Below are 21907 nucleotides of genomic sequence, written 5' to 3'. Positions count from 1 at the left end.
CTTGCAAGGCCTTCTCTTTTCCCTTAGCAGAACTTCTTCAAAGGGAGTGGGAAACTGCTGATACATAAACAACAGCCCCCTGGGGGCAGGTTGTGCTTCTCAGGACAGGGGCTGCTTTCCTCCAGGTCACATCTTTGGTCAGCCCTTAGGGTTCAACGACTGTGACAGGCCTGGGGAATCACCTCTCTGGCTTGTGCTCTGCTCAGGGCTCCTCCTGGCACTTGTCTCTGCTAGCACTGCCCTCTGAGCCCCTGCCTCTTCAGACACTCTTCAGACATTCTGGGTTTGTGGCGCTCTGGGTGTTGCCCCTTCCCTTCGTCTTGCACCTGTGGAGGTATCACAAGAAGGTGGCACTCTCTTCCTGGAATTCTTTGCAACAACTGGCAGAACTTCATTGTTTTAGATCCTTTAGGACAGGAGGTGGGGGTGGGGGATGGTTGGTGAGGGCTGCGACAGGGGATTGAAAACAAAAGCCATGATCTCAGCAAATGGAGAACCCCAGGATTAGGTAAGAGACCTAGCCAAAAAATGGGGAGCTTCATTGCTGTGGACTCCCCAGCAGGATGTATCTTAGCTGCCTGGGACAAATTCCAGTTCAAAAGTTGAATGAAAGAAGTGGCTCACTGGGGACTAACATGGTGGTTGTAGTAGGCTAAGCCTTTACCTGCTAGCACCAGCATCCCATGTGGGCGCTGGTTCTAGTCCTGGCAGCTCCAATTTCTAATCCTGCTCTCTACTTATAGCCTGAGACAACAACAGAGGAGGAAGATCTTCCATCCAATGATTCACTCCACAAGTGAGCACAACAGCCGGTGCTGCGCAGATCCAAAGCCAGGAGCCAGGAACTTCCTCCAGGTCTCCCACATGGGTGCAGGGTGCCAAGACCTTGTGCTGTTCTCGACACTTTCCCGGGCCACAAGCAGGGACCTCGATGGGAAGCGGTGCTGCAGGGATTAGAACCGTCAACCATATGGGATCCCAGTGCATTCAAGGTGAGAACTTTAGCTCCTAGGCCACGCTGCTGGGCCCTGTTTTTATTTTATTTTGATAATCTTTACATAGTTGATTAGGGCACAAAGGGTCAAGGGCTACAGGAAAGTGGGTAATACTATTGTTTCCACATCACTGCTTTTTTTTTTTTTCTAGATCTGGGGTAAGGGGAGAATAAAGAGAGAAGCCCCACCCAGTCTCCCACCCGTCTCAGGTCCCTGGTGTGGGGCATGCTCCGAGGGTCCTGCTCAAGTGGTCTGGATAATTCAACAGTTCTGAATTGCTGCCAATCTCGCCATTTCGAGCACGATGAAATTGCTGCAGAATCCACTGGTTGACATAGTCCACCTTAGAGTCTCCATTTGCCTAGATTTTCACTGCCAATACATGGCTGGGGTAGTTGATTGATTTGTTCTGTTCTCTGTTCTGCCATGGTACCAGGTGTCCTCTGCAGGTTCTGATGGACTGCCATCTCCTCCGTGATCACTTGGATTTGCTCTCTACTGTTCCATCTGAGCTTCTGAGGAGGCTCGGCTTTGACACTTGCACTCCTTGGTCAGACATGGAACCTGCACTCCTCTTTATGGTAGGGGTTCTGAGACCAGCAGTTCAGTTGGAGGGATCCTCAAAGAAATTTTGTCTGAGGTGATCTCAGGCCTGATTCTTGTGTGTGCATGTCAGTATGGTGTCCAGAACAGCTCGCCGCCCCATCAGCTTATGCATGTGTTGGTGGTTGCAATTGCTGGGTCAGTTCTGTTTCCAGCCCTGTCTTCTACAAGAACCAATGGGTGTTGCAATCCAGCCTGATTCTGCCCACTTCACACTCAGCCCTCATACAAACCAGTGGGAGCTGCAGTCTAGTCTGTGACTCCCCATAACCCTCACCAGGTCTGCCCCTACCCTGGTACCTATGCTTGCCACTATGTACCGCAGACTTGTTCAGTCTGTCCCACATCCCATTCAGCTCTCATACATGCCAATGGGCCTTGAAGCCTAGTTCAACCCATCCAGCCCCACCATCCAGCCCACATGCTGGTGGTACCCTCCTGGCTAGCTATGTCTGTCACCAGTCCTGGTTTTCGTGCTCTCCTATGGGAGTGGTAACTCAAGAACGAGGTACCCACTATTTCCCTCCTGGGCCCATTCGCAGATAATGCACTATCTAGGTAGTTATGCAGTTGAGCTTGACAGATTTATCCCCCAGAGCCAGCCTCTGCCAGCTGATGCTGCGGCTCATTCAACTCACACTCACTGTTGAATCATGCTTGCACCAGTGGGAACAGTCATCCCAACCTGGTTTTTCCCTGATCTAGTTCATATAAGGTCCACAGGTGTTGTAGCCATGCCTGGTCTGGTCTGCCCCAGTCCCAACTCACAGTCTCCAGTGAGGGTGGTGGTCCAGCAGGGGAGTCCTCAACATTCCCTCTACCAGCTTTGCTCCTTTCCCCTCTGGTTCTCACGTGTGCTGGTTACATGGCCTGGTCTGGCATGGCCTACCTAACCTCAGCTTTTGCCAGTGGGTGTTCTAGCCTGGCCTGGCCCGGCCCACCCCTAGTTCCAGCTCAGGTTGGTTGGTGCTAAACCTTAGCCCAGCCCAGCCAGCACCCAGTCCAAGCCCTCATGTGTACTGGTATGTATTGTGACTGGACCCAGCCCAAACCACACTCTATTCTGGTGCTCAGATTTGCCAGTGGGTGATGTGAACTGGCCCTGACTGGTTTGCCCCTGACCTGTGTTAAATATATGTTGCTGGGTACCATTCCCTGGCCTAGTCTAGGCTGTTCCCTATCATGTTTCTTGCGCTCATCTGCATGTAATATGTCCTGGCAGAGGAGTTTCCCGGGCTCTTTCATCAGAACCATTCTCAATGCCAGATCTTGTACACAGAGTTGGGTCCATGTGCTAGTCCTACTCAGTTCACCTCCTGATCTAGCAGGAGCAATGGCCTTTCCTGACCAGCCTTCAACCGATTCCCGTTACTATTGTTGGGTATTACAGCCCAGTCTACCTAGTCTACACGCAGACACAGCTCATACCTGGCTCATCAGAAGCAAAAACCTAGCCTAGCCCACCCTGCAATTACCCTGATCCTCATGAGCACCAGTGGATGCTGAGGTCTAGCCCAGTCTGGCATACCCACTCCCAGCCCACATTTTGCCAAGGTATGCTGCAGCCTTATCTAGATCAGAACACAGCTCTCAATATAACCCCATGCTCCCCAACTAGGTGTGTTCCCAGCTATAGATCTTGCACGTGGCTGTGGTTGTTCTGAACCAGCTTGGCCTAATCCCTGACCTGTCGTAACCTTTGTGTTTGAATGCTGTAGCCTGTCCTGACCCAGCCTAAATCAAGTCCCACCACTCACTGGTGAATGCTCAAGCCTGGCCCTGCTCCTTCTGCTCCCCTACCAGTCTCATGCAATCTGGTATGTGTGACAGCCTAGCTGAACTTGATCTATGCTCTAGCCTGGTTTCTGCCCTTGCCAGTGAGGTAAGATTGGCTCTGCCCTGCCTGGTTGCCAGCCTTCATAGCCAACCCACACATTAGTCAACAGCTGGAGTTACCCTGCTCAAGCTGCCCAACACTCAGTCCTGAAAACACTTCTCACCAGCAGGAGCTGTGACCCCCAAAAGGTTCTCCAGGTTGCCCCACTTGGTCCACTACCCAACCCAGAGCTCACATGCTAAAGCAGGTGCTAGGTCCTTGCCTGGCATAGCCTGCCACTCCATCTTAGCCTTTGTATGAGCTGGAAGATATTGCAGCCAAGCCCACCTCACACTCTGTGGTAGGATGCATGTGCAGGTCCTGCAGCATGGACCTGCCCATGCTATCACCAGCCCCAACACCCAGGAGTATCAGTGGGTTTCACAGTTGTTCCTAGCTCAGCCCACCTCCACCCCAACTCTTAAGCTAACCAGAGAGACTTGTATTTCCATAGGGTTGGGTCTATACATCCCCCAGAGAACATACCCCTGGACCTGGTTCTGTTGCGTGCTGGTTGGTGTCATGCTCCTTCCTAATGTGACCCATCCCCTGTTTTGACACTGAGTCAGGTATTGGGATCTAGTCCTTCCAGACAGGCCCTCAGCCATAGCTTTCGTGTGGACTGGCATGTGGCAGTCAGCAATGCTCTATGCTAACAGCCCATCTCAGGACTCCCATGTGGGCTGATGAATCAGTCTGACCCAAATCGATCATACCAATTCTCCCCTCTGAATAGTCAGGTCTCAGTCCCCACGCTTGCCAGCAAGTTTGGCTGATTCCCTCCTGCACGTACTTATCATGGACTGTACACCCAATGGTATACCCAGTGTACTCATCATTGGGGGCGAAAGCTCTCTGACCTTCTAACAGCCATTACTTGCTCACCACGTGACAATGATGTCCATGGGCCGAGTCCCAGGTTTTAGGTCCGACCTGGCTTGGGTACTCTCCAGAAGCAAACCACCACACTGTGGAGGGCTGCTGTCACCTGAGCCACCAAGGTTGAACTCACTGGGTTTTCTTCTAAGGAGGCCTGCTGCCCCTTCCATTTCTCCATCTTCTCTGACCTCTGAGTAGGGGATAGAACCAGGCTTTCTGCTCCCCAGTTCCAGTCCAGCCAACTGGGCACTCCTCTGCCACACCCCACTGAGCTCCTGCCATCCCCTCCTCCTTTGTTGGGCCTTTGACCAACCTTCCCAGAGGACAGGAGCCCCAAGTTGAACAGCTACTCACAGTGGGGGCCCAACAGCAAATGCTTGAAGGTAATTTTCCTTTGGGAAAGGTTCCCATTGGGGATGGGGACCCAGCTGGGGTCCATGTCTGATCTATCCCTGTGCACGCACAAGATTGAAGAATTTTATGAAAATTCACCAAAGAATTCACGAAAGTTGCCTATGACTTGGACTTGACTTGGTAATACCTGTGCACTTGCTGCACAGTGCAGAGGAAGGTGGGGACTGCCTCAGCCTTGGGTGAGGAAATGGCAGGATAGTACCCAAGCCTACTTTGGATGGCACTCATGGCCACAACCACAGTCCATCCTGATTAGAACCATTAGAGAATTAATAGTAAGAACAGTAACTCTGATCATGAACTCAGGACCCAGATGAAGAAGTAGCCCTCCTCCAGTGATGCTTGGTTGAAGCCTGTAGAAAATATTTATACACAAAACTTGATTCCAGGCTGAACAAGCACCCATCTCATGAGCCGGTTGGCACCTGATTTGGAAGGAACCACCAAAGCTGCCTGTTAGGCCTTGGATTCCTTTAGATCTGACTACAGATGCAGCTCGTGGAGCCTTGAACAGCAGAAGCAAGACTAAGGGAAGAAAACAGTGCTCAGAGGAGAGACACAAGGCCAGACTTCTTGCAGCTCATTGCCCAGGTCTCTAACATAGTTTACTATGCTAAGAAACCTAGAAAAACAAAGAATATCAAGTCTGTCCAAATAAGACTCAAAGACCCCCTCCTACCCTTGTAAAAGACAAGATTCCATTTGACCCAAGGCCAAAGGGAACCTACAAACCAGAATCTCAATGTTCCTCAAATGAGTGTTCTTACTCACTTACAGACTGTCCATGGACCCCTGGCAGGTGTGGTTCTTGACGATGGGCTTGTCCTTGAATGCTAGTTAAACAAGAAGAATATGCACTGTCATTAGCAAAATCTGCTGTCCCTATATTAACCACTCAGGCACAGTGAAATTAGATATTAAGAAAATTTATGACCAAGCTAAGTGGTTACACTCCTTTGGACAAGGGGAACCAATGGCCACCTCCATCTGGCAAACCCTGAAGGATGCCCTTGCAGGCTTCACCTGAGTTCTACCTCTCTTAGGACCACTGAATGACTGTGATCTTGTTACTGGTTTTCAGCCCATGGCTGTTCAGCCAACTCAGTGAATTCACTTCCTCTAGAAAACAGCAATGTGTCAAGATGATGCTGGCCATGCAAAGATTCCAAGCATGGGAAACTGAGTGGGACCCAGCTCCTGACTCAGCTGCCCATCCCTGGGACCCCTAGATCAGGCATCCAGAGAATTCCATGCTCTGGATAGGCATGGATGACCAGTTCATAGCAGATTCAGAAATGGGACCATTGTAAGCAAGTCTGCCACTCTGTGGGGTGTGCATTTCTGCTTTCTCCATGCAGCACTTGCTCCTTGCTGTGGGTGATGACTCCCCAATGCACCTCTGAATTCTTTCTTGAGGCAGTGTGAAGAATCTGGATACCTGGCAGTGAGCACTTGCTCTGCGGTGCCAGTACCACCTCACAGCATGACAAGAAAGGTGCATAGAAAGCATGCTCATCTGAGAAAGACCACACCTGCCTAACTTATCATATTGCCATGATTGCTTTATTTTTAGCTGTTACTGATAATATCACACAGCACCCAATTTATAAATTACTCTTATCTCAAGGGTATGTATGTGTACTGTAGAAAATACAGCATATGCTGGGTTCAGGGCTGTCTGTAGTTCTAGCCAGTTTCTGGAGATCTTGGAACACATCCTCCCCAAGGCAACGGAAGACGACTGCACCACATTTTGGATATCCCCTTGTGGATATGTGGGCTGCTTCCTCTTTTCAACGATTGTGACTCATGCTACTATAATCACGGATGGTTCTGACTTTGTGATCTGACGTCCAATTCTTTGGGATAATACTTGATGTGGAACAACCTCCAAAACGGGTTGCAGAAGTTGCCATAGAACCCCTCCCCCACAAACAAAAAACAAACTTTGCTTGCTTGTCTAATGCATAGAAAGCCAATCACTGACACTGAGGTAGTGGACAAAAGCAGAGGATTATTGCAAAGCCACAGAGCAAGGTGCTGGGCAGCTACAGTTTAATTCTCCATTTCCCCAAGGGGCCAGGGTACAGGTGCTTACAGGTTGAGGTTGGGACTGAGCAGTACATGTTCAGCTCACACCCAAGTTCCTGGTTGGTCCGCAGTGCCTGTGGCCCTCCTTTGATCGGTCACCAATATTGTGTCCTTAGGGAATTTAGATGACTGCAGACTGCAGAGGGCACCAGTCTGGGGGTTACGTGAAAGTGGGAGTTAATCTTTGCTTAGGGATTTCTGGAAACAAAACAAAACCCTCAAAACAAAACCAAACATTAAGATGTTATCTACAGGAGAGACAAATGACGTCATGGGTGCAGTCAGGAGCACCTTACCTGGGTGGTGATTAGGGAGCTGTGTGGCTGGCTGCACCAGCCCCTCAATTCAGCGAGTTCATGTGGGCACGGGCACAGCTTGCATTCGAGTTGGTGTCCTAGGGGCAGGCTTCAAACCAAGCAAACTGTTGGATGATACGTGGTAATTTAAAGTTTTTTCAGGAACTGTCATACTATTTCTAGGATCTCTTTTGCTATTTTTTCTATTTTAGTTTCAGTAGCTTCAGGGGAAGGTGGTTGTTCTGCTTGGTTTGTGTGGCACGGTACTGTAGAATATGTGTTTACTCTTCATTTCCAAGCCTGCAAAGAACCAGGCTGGAAGATTCAGGCTGGAAGATCCAGGTGGGACGAGAGAGGCTGGGGCTCCCAGCTAGCCTTACCTTTCATCTGGGGTGGGTGGCCATCTGAAGGTCAACCAGTGATCACTGACTTAATTAGTCATATCTAAAGCATGAGGTCTCCAAGAAGCTCAAAAAAGCAAAGAGTGGGGAGCTCCTGGAAAGCTCAACACGTGGAGGGTCCTGAAGGGAGGCGTCGGAGACGGCACGGAAGCCGCATGCCTTGCCCTGTGCATCCTTCCACGTAGCCTTCACCAGTGTGCTCCAGAATAACCTCTGCATTGAGCCAGTAAACATGAGGCAGGTGTTGCCCCGGCTTGAAACTTGAGGAGGGGTTGGTGGGTCCTCCCCGCCATGGGTAGGGGGTCTGTCAAAAGCACACACAGTTCAGACAGACAGCCTCTGCTGGCATCTAAAGTGGATTGGAGGGCAGTCTGGAGCCGAAGCTGTCTCTAGGGAAATAGTGTCAGAGTTGACTTGAATTCCTCCAGGGAATGGTGGCTTGCTTGCTGCTTGGGAGAAATCTCCCCAACATGTGGCATTAGAATCACAGTTTGGTATTTTTTTTTTTTTTTTTACTGCTTTATGTCACTCCTAAATAACAAAATAACATTTGGCCTTTTTTTTTTTTTAACATTTTAAAAAATATTTATTTACATTTACTGGGAAGACAGATTTACAGAGAGAAAGAAGGAGAGATAGAGAGAAAGATCTTCCATCTGCTGGTTCACTCCCTATGTGGCCACAATGGCTGGAGCTGAGCTGATCTGAAGCTAGGAGCCAGGAGCTTCTTCCGGGTCTCACATGCAGATGTAGATTCCCAGGCCACAAGCAGAGAACTGGAAGGGAAGTGGAGTAGCTGGCACATGAACTGGTGGTGCCCATATGGGATCCCAGCACACTAGGCTATCACGCCGGGCCCAACATTTGACTTTGAGAAAAGAAAGGTGATTCTGACTCAGGATGAACCTTGGGCACATTAAGCTAAATAAAATAAGTACGTCACAGAAAGACAAATACTGAGAGGACTTGGCACAGCCAAATTCAGGGATAGAAAGTGGGAACCATGGCTGCCAGGGGCCAGGGACAGAGGGAATTGTGAGCTGACGTGCAATGGGGGAAAAGTGTCAGGTTTGCAAGTTGAGGAATTCTGGAGAGTGTGAAGGCGCTTAACAGTATTTTAAGTGAACGCTTAGAAGTCACCACGATGGGGGCAGGCGTTGCAGGCAGTGTACAAGCTGCTTGTGTCTCACATCAGAGTCCCTGGTTTAGGTCCCAGGTCCTCTGCATCTGAGACAGTTCCTACTGATGCACAGCACCAGACGGCTGCAGCAGCTGGGCCCCTGCTAAACCTGTGGCACTCCCAGATTTCGCCCCAGGTTCTGCCTTCAACCTGGCCCTGCCCTGGAAGTGAATCAGCAGATACAAGATCTCTGTCTTTGCCTTTCAAATAAAATGAAATAAACTTGAAAAATGTTTAACTAAGATCATAAATGTCAGGTTCTTTTTAAGTCTGAGCAACATGATAAATGGAACACAGAACAATGATTTCAAAGACTGCAGATTTTTAAATATAAATCATAGAACAAACAAGTAAAGTAACATCTTTAAAGTGTCAGAGAGAGAGAGAGAAGATGTGCTTAGGAATGAAGGCAAAATAAAGACACTAGCACGAGAATGAATGCTGAGGACTGTCAGCAGACCTACTGGGAATGGAAGTGTGATATTTTTAGTTGAGAGGAAAGAACTCTACCAGGAGCAAACGTGGAACTTAAGGAAGGAAAGAACATTCACTGCTTCCTCTTCAGGGCCTTACGCATCTGCGTGGTCACCAAGAGCAAAACTCCCGGAAGCTGGCCAGGTCTCCAGCGCGTGCAGATGTCATTCATCCGCGTCAACAACGACACCCTGGGGAAGGTGAGAGGACCTAGGAGTTTATAAAGCTTCCACATTTGACTTTAGGTAGCAAACTATTTTTTTTTTTTAAAGATTTATTTATTTTACTTGAAAGTCAGTTTTTTTCTTTAAATGTTTATTTTTATTTGAAAGGCAGGTTCTACAGAGAGGAACCTCTGATTCACTCCTCACATGGCCGCAACAGCTGGAGCTGGGCTGATCCCAAGATGTACCCGGGCCATCCTCCACTGCTTTTCCAGGCTATTAGCAGGAAGCTGGATCAGGAGTGGAGCAGTCAGGCCCAGAGCCATGGCTTAGCGGCTAAATCCTTGCCTTGCATTCACTGAGATCCCACATGGTTATTGGTTCGTATCTCGGCTGCTCTATTTCCTATCCAACTCCTTGCTTGCAGCCTGGGAAAGCAGTAGAGGATGGCCCAGAGCCTTGGGAGCCAGCACCCATGTGAGAAACCTTGGAGAAGCTGCTGGCTCCTGATTGGCTGCACTGTGGCCATTTGGGGAGTGAGCCAGCAGATGGAAGATCTTTCTCTGTTTCTCCTTTTCTTGTAAATTTGCCTTGTCAATAAAAATAAATAAACAAGTCTTAAAAAAAAAAAAGTGGAGCAGCTGGGTCTAGAACTGGCACCTATATGGGATACCAGCGCCACAGGATACAGGATTATCTTTACTTTGCCACTGCTCCAGCCCCAAGAGATGATAAACTAAGTCTAAGTCTAAGCAGATTCTGCATAGTTAGGCTTAATCTTTAGAGTAATCTCTTAAAAAACAGAGATACAGCCCGAAGTTGATACATGAGAATATTCAAAGAAGTCAAAAGAATTAAGCTGAACACAAATAGAACGGCAGAAATAAATCTAATTGTATTTAGAATCACTGTAAACCACCTAAATGAGCCATGAAAACAAGATTGTTCAACTGCATGGGAGAACAAGACCCAACCGTTACCACATCTTGAAGAAATTCACATTAAATATGAAGACAGATAAGTGAGAAGGATGAAAAAAAAAGGTGGAGACCAGCTCTGTGCTCTCCCCTGACCGGCAGGTGTGAGAGGTGGGACAGGTATCACGGGGTCATCCTTGGAACATGCATGCTTCATGTCCCTACAAGCGTGAGCAGCTGAGGGTCTGCTTCCCTGGTCTTCCCCCGGCCCCCACCCCACAGCTGTCGCTCTCACCTCCTGCATAGCTAAACTGGACAGGTGTCCTCTGTTCTTCTCAGATTTCCTCTGCCCTTGACCCAAGCGGATGCTTCTGCTCGGCGTGTTGGCTGTGGCTGCAGGGCAGCCACCCTGGCACGTTGGTGGTTGGTGTGGCTGACAGCTTCCCAAACTCTCTGACCAGGAAGTAAGGGTGGGAGGTGCTGAGAGAGGAGTGGCAGGATTGGTTCTGGGGACTTAATGTTAGCCCCTGATTCTCCAAGCTTCACCTGGGCCAAGCCTAACCACATGCTGTCCACCAGAGGCTCCTGCCTCCCGAAGCCTATGAGGTGACCAGCAGGAGATTCATTGCCCAATCTCTTCCTGGAACAACACAAGCGGAGGTCTGTTTAGGTAGAATTGCAGAGACTGAGCTCCACCAACATCGCACATGCTGAGGTCACACTATGCCAGCGCTGGCTTCACAGGTTTCGTCAATTTTCCAGTCACGAGCAAACACATTTCAGAAAATGCTAGACTTCAAAACACAGTGAAGATGAGTTCATGTTATCTTCAGCCTCAGGAACAATTATGGCCTTGGTCCTGATCATGACAGAGATAATGTCCATGTTTTATGGCAAATGTTAAATGGCAAAGTCAACTGCGAACAGGCTCCCCACTATGTCTAATGGGGAAGTTCTGTTTCCATAGGTTCCCACTGTAAATCCCCCTGGCTCCCTAAATCCTAGTATGTTTCCCTCTCCCCTGGTTCTCAGAGAACCCTCGTTTTTATCAGGGCATATTTGGCTGCCTGGAATAGAGCAACCCCCCAGATCCCCCCGCCACCTGGTGTGACCTGCTGCAGTGCATTGTAAGAGGAAACATGAGAGGGCAGTGTCCTCAGAACTTAACCCAGCCCTGCGGGCCAGGCCTTGTTGGCACAGTGGGTTACACTTGTGCATGAATTGCCTGCATCCCCATCAGAGTGCCTGGTTCGAGCCCTGGTTACCTCATGCTTTCGTTTGAGCTCTCTACTAATACGCCTGGACGGTCCTAGTGTGTGGACCCCTGCCACCCACATGGAAGACCGAAGGGGGTTCCTGACTCATGGTCTCAGCCTGGTCCAGCCCTGGTTGTTGTGGACATTTTGGGAGTGAACCAATGAACAGCAAATCTGCCTCTCCTGGTCTGTCACTCTACTTTTGAAAACTAATCAATCCCCCTGCCCCATACACACACAAAATCATTGCCGGCATATTTCCTTTGTCCCTTTAGTCAATCCTGTTGCCTAGAAAATTGGGTGTGGAAACAGCCAGAGTGACAGCGAACCATCTGGATCAAGGAGACCTAGCAAGGAATTCAGCAGACCAGCCCTGGCTTTTCCATTTTGGAATGTCAAACAAGTATAAATCACTTGGTTTTGGTTTCTGTGACACATGGCTGAATCAAATTCTTAAATAGCTCCTAACACCTGAAATCCAGAAACTCCCAAAGCATCCCAAGGTGCAGTAGCAGGTGGGACATGGGAGACACACTAGGCAGAGCAGCATCCTGTACCTGAGTGACCGGACAGGAGTCTGAGCTGCACTCCCCATTCCAGCTGCCTCCTGTGTGCACCTCTGAGGCAGCAGGTCATGCCTCAAGTGCCTGGGTTCCTGCCATCCACACGGAAGACCTGGATTGAGTTCCTGGCCCCGACTTTGGCCTGGTGCACTCTCGCATTACTGTGGATATTTGGGGAGTGAAGCAAAGCAGTGAACCAGAGGATGGGTGACCTCTCTTGGTCTCAGTCTTTCAAATAAATTCATGAATTTTAGAATATTTTAACATGAATTCTTTGAACAATGAAGTAGGGAGAAACTCTGGGTAGAGAAGCCATTCCAATCTACCCTCTGTTGGGGGTAGTCAGGTAGCTTTCTTCAGACATTTTGCAATGAGGTTTATGAAGAGAAAACCCATCAGCCAACAGCCCAGAGCAGGCCTGGTGAAGGGCCTGATGGGAAAGCCAGGCAGTGGTGTGGCCTAGTGGCCAATGGCCTCAGAAGCAGGTTGGCTCTGCACTGCTGTCCTTGGTCCTGGCCTGGGTCCTCCATGTGCCAGGGAGACTGCAGGCTTTTGCCCAGCACTGGGATTCCAGTGGGGAGTTTCTAACTTCCACTAGGCTGCCCACTTCTTGTGCATCCCTCAGCAGGGGCTTGTCCCCATACTCAGCACCTGGTACCACCTCCATCAGCGGTGAAGAACCCTGTCCCCAGCTCTGTCACCTCCGTGGTGTCCTTCTCTGAGCAGGTGTCAGGTGAGCGTCTGCTGGCATCCTCCAAGGAGGCCTTTCCACCTCCGGGTGAGGCCCTGCTTGCCCACCTGAAGACACATCCCTGTATGTATAAGGAAAATGAGGTTATGACTTTACACAAATCACAGCACAGAAGTCAGCAGGTGGAGGAGGAAATACACTGTTTATTTACAATTCTTTCACTTTATCCACAATTTCCCATACAAACATAAAAACTAAAAAAATAAAACCACCACTTGGGAACACAAGTGTTTGTCTTTAATTAGTTTGGATGAAGGAGGCTCCCTGTCCCCCCACCCCATGTAGAGGGGACTACTGAGGCACACCGACTCGGGGAGAAGGGTGGGCAGAGGGGATGCCTGAGAGACGGCTCTGGGTGGGACCCTGATCTTGCCACAGGGTTGTGGGTGGGGCTGGGGTTCCTCTGTTGGCAAACTTGAGGGTGTCTCCTGCTGGGGATGCAGCCCTGCAGGGTGATAGGTGCTGTTCCACCTCCCAACAGCAAAACCAAGCAGGGGTCACACGCGTCACGGGCTGTGTGGGGAGCGATGGTGGCAGCAGGGGACATGGAATGCTGCTGTGAGAAAAGCCCCAGCCCGGGGACACAGGCAGCCTTGGCCTTGGCAAAGACCAGTCAAACCACAACTTCTGTTCTGAATTCCATGTTGACCCAAAACATGTTAAGTCGAATGTGCTCCCTGGATTCTGAGTGGAGGGGCAGGGCCAGAAACTTGCTTCTGCCTCCATGGTCCCTTCAGGGGGAGGCTGCTGTGGTGACGGTCTGGGCAGGGTGGGGGTGGGGAGTCTGTGCCACAGACAGCAGGGCAGATGCTCCAGCAAGGTCCGGGAAGAACGGGAGGGGCTGCAGCCAGTGTCCAAAGCTGCTCCCTTCCCAGCCACATTCACACCTCCATGCAGGGTACCCTGGCACCTTACACAGAGTCCCAGTGGCCCCGTGGGCACCTTCTGTGCCCGTAACCTACGCTGCGATCACATGTTGATGCACATTATAAATATAAAATCATATCTGCTACAAAGAGGACATATATTTGTACATCTTTACCCATATACATAATAACACAATTTACACATAATATCTTGGAGTGGGTCCTCATGGAAAAAGGTTTGGAGAGGGAAGGAGCCCCTTCTCCCTCCTGCCCTGATCCCTCTTGAGGGAGGCTCGGCCAGTTCGGCCCCTGTGGCCCTTCCCAGCTGGGCCAGTCAGGACTGGAGAGGATATGGGGAACCAGACATGTGACAAGAAGTGGAGGGATGGCATGATGCACACACTGGCCCTGGGGTGCAGGCCTCACCCAGAACTCCCAGGCGTCCACGTTCCTCCATCTGAGAACCATGGGCTAAGAGGCTGCCCCTACCCGACTCAGGCCAGGGCAGCAGGCGGAGGGTTAGGGAGAGTCTTAAGGGGCTGGTAGTCTTATGAAAACAAGGGTGTTTCTGCCTTGTGATCAAATCTTATCAAGTTACAAAAAAAACAATCAGCTGGGGGCCTGGAGGCAAGACACACGGCCAGTTAGTCCGTGTAGGGACAGTGAGAGTGGGGACCCTGAGCCCTTCCCCTTCTTTCATCCGGTTCACTGTGAAGGGGCAGACAACCCTGTACCTCCTTTTCCGGCCTTCCCCGCATGCCATGGAATACTGACAGTGGTCCAAAAGGCGCCTCCAGAGACGTGGAGTGCTGGACACCAGGCAAGTTAAGACCTGGGCAGAGGCTGGGAGCTTTGTACAGCACGAGTGGTTCCTGGCCGGGGTTCGCGGCTCGCGCCATGGCCACAGTGATCAGATTGCTATCAGAGATGGGGCAGTCTGGGTCCCCAGGCGGAGACAGCACCTATCGGCGGTAGTGATTGGGGGCGTCGGCGAACATGTACTTGAGTCTGTAGGCCTCAGCCAGCAGCAGCCCGATTTCTTCGTTGCCCCAGTGTATCGTTGGCAGGTTCTGCAGCAGCATGAGCAGACCCTGCAATGCGAGACAAGACTTCAACCCAGCCCGCAGGCCCAGGCGCTGCCAGGACCTCACTCGGAGGTCAGGGCCTAGAGTGGGGCCCCTGCCTGCTGGTCACACACCCAAAGGCTCTGGTCCCCCTCCCACCATGGCTCCAGGCCCTCACCACCACAGGAACACTCCACATCACACTCTGGGACTTACTAACACCCTTGGCCTGTTTAAATTCCTGAGGTAGCTGACACGGCCGTGCTGAAGCTAGGAGCTGGGGGCTTAGTCTGGGTCTCTCTCTTAACCATCCTCTATTGTCTCCAGGCACTTTAGGGGGAGGTTGGATTAGAAGCAGAATCAGGGGCCTGGCACAGTAGCCTAGGGGCTCAAGTCCTCGCCTTGAACGTGAGCGCATCCCATATAGGCACCAGTTTGTGTCCTGGCTGCTTCACTTCCCATCCAGCTCCCTGCTTGTGGCCTGGGAAACAGTTGAGGATGGCCCACCGACTTGGAACGCTGCACCTGCGTGGAAGACCTGGAAGTTCCTAGCTCCTGGCTTTGGACTGGCTCAGGTCTGGCTGTTGTGGCTACTTGGGGAGTGAACCAGTGGTTGGAGGTCTTTCTTTCTGTAAATCTGCCTTTCCAATAAAAAAAAAATCTTTAGAAACATGGAAAAAAAAATAAAGAAGAAGAAGCAGAGCCAGGAGTTGAACCAGATGCTTCACTATGGGACATGGCATTGCAATCCACAGCTTAACCTGCAGCACCACAATGCCTGTCCTGACAATAAAGACTTTAAAGAGGCAAAAAGACTTATCCAAATATATAGCTCTCAATTTTCAAATATTTATTTTTAGTCTTTTCATGTATGCTCTTTCTTTAAATAGTTGTAATTATAACCTATGTGCTTTTTTAAAAAAAATATATATTTATTTTTCTTGCAAAGTCAGAGATATACAGAGAGGAGGAGAGACAGAGAGGAAGATCTTCTATCCGATGACTTACTCTCCAAGTGACCGCAATGGCCGGTACTGCGCCGATCTGAAGCCAGAAGCCAGGAACTTCTTCCAGGTCTCCCATGCGGGTGGAGGAACCCAAGGCTTTGGGTCATCCTTGACTGCTTTCCCAGGCCACAAGCAGAAAGCTGGATGGGAAGTGGAGCTGCCAGGATTAGAACCGGCGCCCATCAGGGAAACCAGCGCGTCCAAGGAGAGGACTTTAGCTGCTAGGCAGGGGCCCAACCTTCTATGTGTTTTAAAAAGAACTTTCGTGCTCTCCCACATGGGCTTCTATCATGACTATTCCTGGCCTGAGCCGTTACGATGCTGAGAGAACTGGTTTCGGTCCCAGCTCCAGTCCCAGTTCTGGCTTCCTGCTGATGCACGCCCAGGAAGACAGCAGGTGACAGCTGTCAGTTGGATCCCTGGAAGGGACGTGAGTACCTGGACTGTATTAACCCCTGGCTCTGGTTCAGTCCAGCTCTGGTCATTACAGGCATTCTCTCTGACAGTCTTTCTCTGTCTCTCTGCCTCTTCAATAACTAAACAAAAAAGCTTTCTAAAGATTTATTTATTTATTTATTACGTGAAAGGCAGTGTTAAAGAGGGTGGGGGGAAGGTAGATTTTCCATCTGCTGATTCACTCTCCAAATGGCTGTAGCAGCCAGGGATGAGCCAGGCTAAAAGCTAGGAACTTTTTCCAGGTTTCCTATGTGAGTGCAGAGGCCCAAGAACTTGGGCCATCCTCCACTGCTTTCTCAGGCCCATCAGCAGGGAGTTGGACTGAAAGTGAAGCAGCTGGAACTTGAACCAGAGCCCCTATGGAATGCTGGCATTGCAGGCAGTGGCTTAACTGATTATGCCACAATACTGGCCCCACCAAAATATTTACAAATTATCTCTTTTTGCTGTGGACATCTTTCTCCATATCTTCCCTCTCCTTTGTGATCTCCATGGGTCACCCTCTGCGGCCTCAGCGACTGGCCTCGGCCTACTGTCCAGCTCACTGTCCTGCGTCCACAGCTCATCGAGCCAGGCCCGCTCCAGCCACCTGAGCCTGCACCGGCACGACTTACTTTCTCACACCTCCCCTGCCCCTTCCCACTATCCAAACCCAGCTCCGGGGCGGGCATTTAGCCTGGTGGTTAAGATGTTTGGGAAGATGTCCACACCCCCATCTGGGGGCCTGGGTTTGACTCCTGGCTCTAGCTTTTGGCTTGAGCTGCTTACTTTTATGGCTTGAGCATAGAACCTGGAAAGCAGCAGGTGATGGCCTAAGTGGCTGGGCTTCTGCCACCTGCCTGGGAGACCTACCTGGTGTCCCTGGCTCCCAGCTTGGCGCAGCTGGCCTCAGTGAACCAGTGAATGCAGCTCTAGCTCTCTGCTGCTCAAGTAAGTAGGTGTTTTGTTTTTGAAGTTACTAACAAAAAGCGTTTTAATTTCTTTTTAAAAAAAGCTTTCTTTCTACTGGAAAAGCATATTTACAGAAAGAAAGAGAAACAGAAAGACAGGTCTTCTGCCTGCTGGTCACTCCCTAAGAGGCCGCAATGGCCGGAGCTGAGTTAATCCGAAGCTAGGAGCAAGGAACTTCTTCCAGGTCTCCCATGTGGGTGCAGGGTCCCAGGGCTTTGGGCTGTCCTGCTTTCTCAGGCCACAAGCAGGGAGCTGGATGGGAAACGGAGCAGCCAGGACATGAACTGGTACCTATTTGGGATCCCAGCAGATGTAAGACAAAGATTTAGCCATTAGGCTATTGCGCTGGGTCCCAATTTTTAAAATTTCTGACAAGACTCTTCAGATTCCAATGTTCCTCATACAGTTCCATGGAAACACCATATTAGAAAGGACATTAGAATAAAAAGTGAATGTGATATTTTAGGTTTTCTCCATCTAATTTTTAATCTATTTAGCATTTATCATAGTCACTTCCTCTCGTGTTAAAAACTTGTTAGACGTTCCAATGACCAAAGAGTTTTCCATAATGCAAGACAGACCATAATTAGCTACCTGTTTTGAGCACTGAATTTTTTCTAGTTTTTCACCTTATTAAAACTATTATGAATATGTTTGTGCAAAAAGACACACATCTTGGATTGTTTCTTTGGATTAAGCTCCTAGAAAATGAAATTACTATGACACGGGGCACAGAATGTTGAAGGTACTTAATGCTCATCCAGAAAAAAAAAAAGTACATTCTAGCAGGCGGCTCCTCTGCTGGGATCCCTGCCAACAGCGAGCACTCTCAGTAAACACACACTGGATTCCCTCACATCGCCGGCATCCAAAGGGCTGTGAACCCACGGAGGAAGATGAGGAGCCAGGGAAGGCCTCCTTCCCCGCAGGCCGCACCCACTGCTTCCACCGCGCTTGCAGCCGCTGCCCTGAAACTGCTTCCAGCTGTCTCCCAGCACTCTCCCTTCCCACACCTGCTCTTCCCATGAGGATCACCATTTCCATCTTAGCTTAAAAAAAAAGTTGACCTGCCCCTAGGCCTTCCGTCCCTACTCCCTGGCCTCTTACACCCCGGTGGAGGGGGTGGGGAAGGGATTTATCTGGCTCAATGAGTCAAGCTTGAATCAAGTCTCAGCCTGTTTGGTACCCTAGCATGTCTATATATACACAAAACACAACTCAGAGTAATCAAAATATTTTATAGACAGATGTGTGAACTTCACCTCTGTGTGGAGAGATGTCAGGTCACCATTTTGCTTGCCTGCTTTGTTTACTGGAATTTTCTGCTTTTTCTTGTGTCACTGGTAAGAAACACAGCCAGCATAGGGCTGAGTCTTCTAAAGCGAATATTTTTTGCAGGGATGAAAGCTACCCATAATTTCTAAAGCTTCCAGCCTCTACAAAATCTCTTCAGAAGCTTCCAAATTATCCCGCGCCGGCCAAGTTAGCTGTCCAGCCTTCCCCAAGGGAAGTGAGGCTTCGTTTGAAGGAGCCACTCTGCCACCACGTGGTCGTGCCCGAGAACTGCAGCGCCCAGCCCCCAACCAAGGCCAATGAATGGAGCAGACATAAAGGCTGGAGGACAAAGGTTAATCACAAGCCAGGGTAGAGAAGAGGTGCTCCAGTACATGGAGGCTGCTGACTGGTTACCAAGCCCTTCTGGCAGGACATGTCATCAGAGGAAATTCTGGTTGAGAAAAGATAGCTTGTTCCTGATTGAAGGAAAGGGGGCAGTGGCCTTTCACAGAAAAAAAAAGTGGAAATATCTGGAATAGCAGAAAAGAGCCTTGTATGGGTACCTGCAGAAAACCTAACATCTTACAGAAAGATGACAGGGGAGGAATCTGAGCCATGTGTCAGGAGTGCGAAAAACCAAAACCAAGTAAAGAGCAAAAGGAAAAGGATCAATATTACCTAATAAGCAAGGAGACTTTTTTTTAAAATTATCTTTGAAAGAGAGATCTTCTAAATCCTGGTTTACTCCCCAAATGCCTGCAAAGAGCCAGGGCTGGCCCAGACGCCAGAAGCCAGACCTGCATTCTGATCTCCCACGTGGATGGCAGGGACCCATGTACTGGGGCTACCATCTGCTGCTCCCAGGGTACACTTGAGCAGGAAGCCGGACTGGCAGCTGAGCTGGGACTCGGTGCCAGGCAGTCCATTGTGGGATGCAGCAGGGATCCCGGTCAGGGTCTTAACCCCTGTACCACAGCAGCCACCCCAAGACTGTTCTTTCAGTAAGGAAAATGTACAGGGGAAACTCCTTGGAGCATGCTCAGAGGCTGGAAGTACAGGGAGGTGGGAGAACTCCAGGATGACATTTCTCCCATCAGCACTCAGTGCGGGCCCGATGCGGTTCTAGGCGCCTCACAGTTCACTGAATCCTCACTTCACCTCACGAGACAAGGTTGCAAGCGAGGAGTCTAAAGGACACAGTTTGAGGAACTTGTCCAAAGTCTGGCTCAGATTTGAACCTGCACAGTCTGATTCAAGGGCCTGTGCACATAACAATAACCCTGTATAAGAACACTTTTAAAAGTCTGTGGAAAACGGAATTTAAAGATAAAATTTAATTTGGTGCAAAAAACTTGAGATCCACGCATAGCTGTTTTTTTTTTTTTTTCCCTCCATAATAGACACTTTCTGTGAACTTTTTGGAGATTCTGCATATGTGCCTGCCCTGGGGGGGGAGAAGGGAAGCCAGGCACAGAGCAGAAGGACAAGGAAGTCCAAGCAGAGGCTGTCTGAGAAGCCCCATCGAGGGCTGGGCACTGCGCCTGCAGACAAGGCAAGCGCAACGAAGCAACGACCAACAGCAGAAGGACCCAAGGGCCACAGAAAGCACTTTCCTCTCACAGAAGAAGCCAGTCGGGAGTCACTTTGCAATGCTGCCACACCCCCTGCAAGTGTCAATTTAAACATGCAAACTACTTTCCTACTCAGAGAAGCAATATCAAATCTCTCCTGTTTTGAGAACTGGATCCCAGCACATATTCAAGATAAATGTGTCTTTGCATGTCAGTTTTTGAGTCCCATACTCATCCTCCATGCCAAGGCACCCAGTGCACCCCTCGGAGCTCCCCTCCACGCACATGTGCCTCCCACACCAGCCAAAACTGGGCTGAGAAGCTTCAGGTCCCTGGGAAGCCCTTTTATGGGCAGGACACAAACTGACAATTCAGCAAACGTCTGTAAAGACAGGGCTCGCACCGGGCAAGGCTCCACAAGACACCAGGGAGTTCCTGCAGAAGCAGCGGGCGGATGCCATCTGGTTCGAGGGAATTATTTACATTCAGTTTGCGATTTAGGCCTGGAACATCCCACGGGCCTGCACTGCTTCATTGAATAATCCTAGCCTGTGTCCTCAAAAGGCACCTTCGGAGTGGGAGCCTCGTCACAGTTTGCTTCAGTAAGACAAGAGCCAAGGATTCTGAGAGCAGCTGGTGCTGTGGTCTGAGGCCCTCAGCTGGTCCACTGAACTCCCTGCCGTCTCCCTTTTATGTACTTAAAGGGGACTCTACTAGCTGCAGAGCCTCTGGCAGGGGCTTCTTAAAATCAGCCTCCATAAGCCCTCAGCGGCCTCAGCGGCACTGCCCTTGGTGCCGCTTCCCGGGGGGAACTCTCCAACTGTAGGCGGTGGGATGCCACACAAAGAGCCACTCTCTGCCCAGCATCCTGTGCCAGTCTGTGGGGATGCTCTGGGCAGCTAACCCTTCAATGTGTCTTCAGCCTTCCCCAATGAGGGGGAGGCTTACTTGGGGGGATGGAGAAGTCTTAAAAAGAAGAGGAGGAATATGCAGATCCTTGCCTGAAGCAGCCCTTTGTGAGCTTAGCTCAAGTGTTCCTGGAAGCACCCAGCAGCTTGAGGGAGAGAAGCCAGAGGGCAGGGATCCAGAAAATGGATTCTAGATCCTTGCCACTCACACCCTGGGTTAGCCTGGCCTAGCAACATGACGCTTGCTGTATTCCCTTTCCTCATTCGTAAGACGGGGCATTAGGCTGGGTGGGGCTTCTCCCTTAAAATCCCCCCTTATCCCAGATACAGGGTGAGCCTGCCATGGCCTATTGGTTATGTGAAAGAAAAACAATCAGAAACTTGGGGTCTCAGGGCTCTTGATGCACTTCAATGATACCCAGACTTGGGAGTATGGAGCAGAAAACAACAGGAATGAGAATCAATGCACTGCTTGGAGGGCTACATGCCGAGCACCGCATTCTAACAGCTTTTCATGGATTAACGCCTTTAATCCTCACGATAGTCCTAAGGGTTGGCACTGTTACCCCATTTTATAGACAATAACACTGAGGCGCGGAGAGCTAAGGCTACATGACTAGAAAAGCAGCAGAGCAAGGTAGTCTGGTTCCAAACATTATGATTTAATGCCGGACTTTTCTGCACTGTCCCCCACTTCAGTGGGAGGGGGCTGTATCCACCCTTCTGGAGGGAGAGGCAGCTCTCAGCCTTGTCTCTAAGGCTGACAGTAGCAGGTCTGATGAAATCCCCACTTGCATTTCTGTAACCAATTCACCCGGTTTATCTCTGCGTCAGTCACTGTAGCTTTCAGCGCTCAAGCGCGACCCTTCTAGGATACCTGTGTTCATTTCCAGAGCTTCCTTGGCCAGTTGCAAGTGGCCCCTTAATGGTTAGCATGCACACACCTACC

General features: G+C 50.1%; 1 protein-coding gene across 3 annotated transcripts in view; it reads right to left on the bottom strand.

The window, feature by feature from the left end:
- Window positions 1-12604: 12604 nt before the first annotated feature.
- Window positions 12605-21907, bottom strand: part of TBC1D22B (TBC1 domain family member 22B) — a 75728-nt gene continuing 66425 nt past the window's right edge. For 2 of the 3 annotated variants that reach the window (XM_040983298.1, XM_040983295.1), the window contains exon 13: window positions 12984-14817. In XM_040983298.1, the coding sequence (XP_040839232.1) occupies window positions 14689-14817 (129 nt within the window). In that variant the 3' untranslated portion in view covers window positions 12984-14688. Of the gene's footprint in view, window positions 12922-12983; window positions 14818-21907 lie in introns of those variants that run through there. The other variant, XM_040983296.1, reaches the window with a different exon arrangement.

The sequence above is a fragment of the Ochotona curzoniae genome, unplaced genomic scaffold (genome assembly GCF_017591425.1).
Source record: "Ochotona curzoniae isolate NIBS_2020 unplaced genomic scaffold, NIBS_Ocur_1.0 contig_3819, whole genome shotgun sequence".
NCBI classification, from domain to species: domain Eukaryota; kingdom Metazoa; phylum Chordata; class Mammalia; order Lagomorpha; family Ochotonidae; genus Ochotona; species Ochotona curzoniae.
This window is presented reverse-complemented; position numbering and strand designations above follow the sequence as displayed.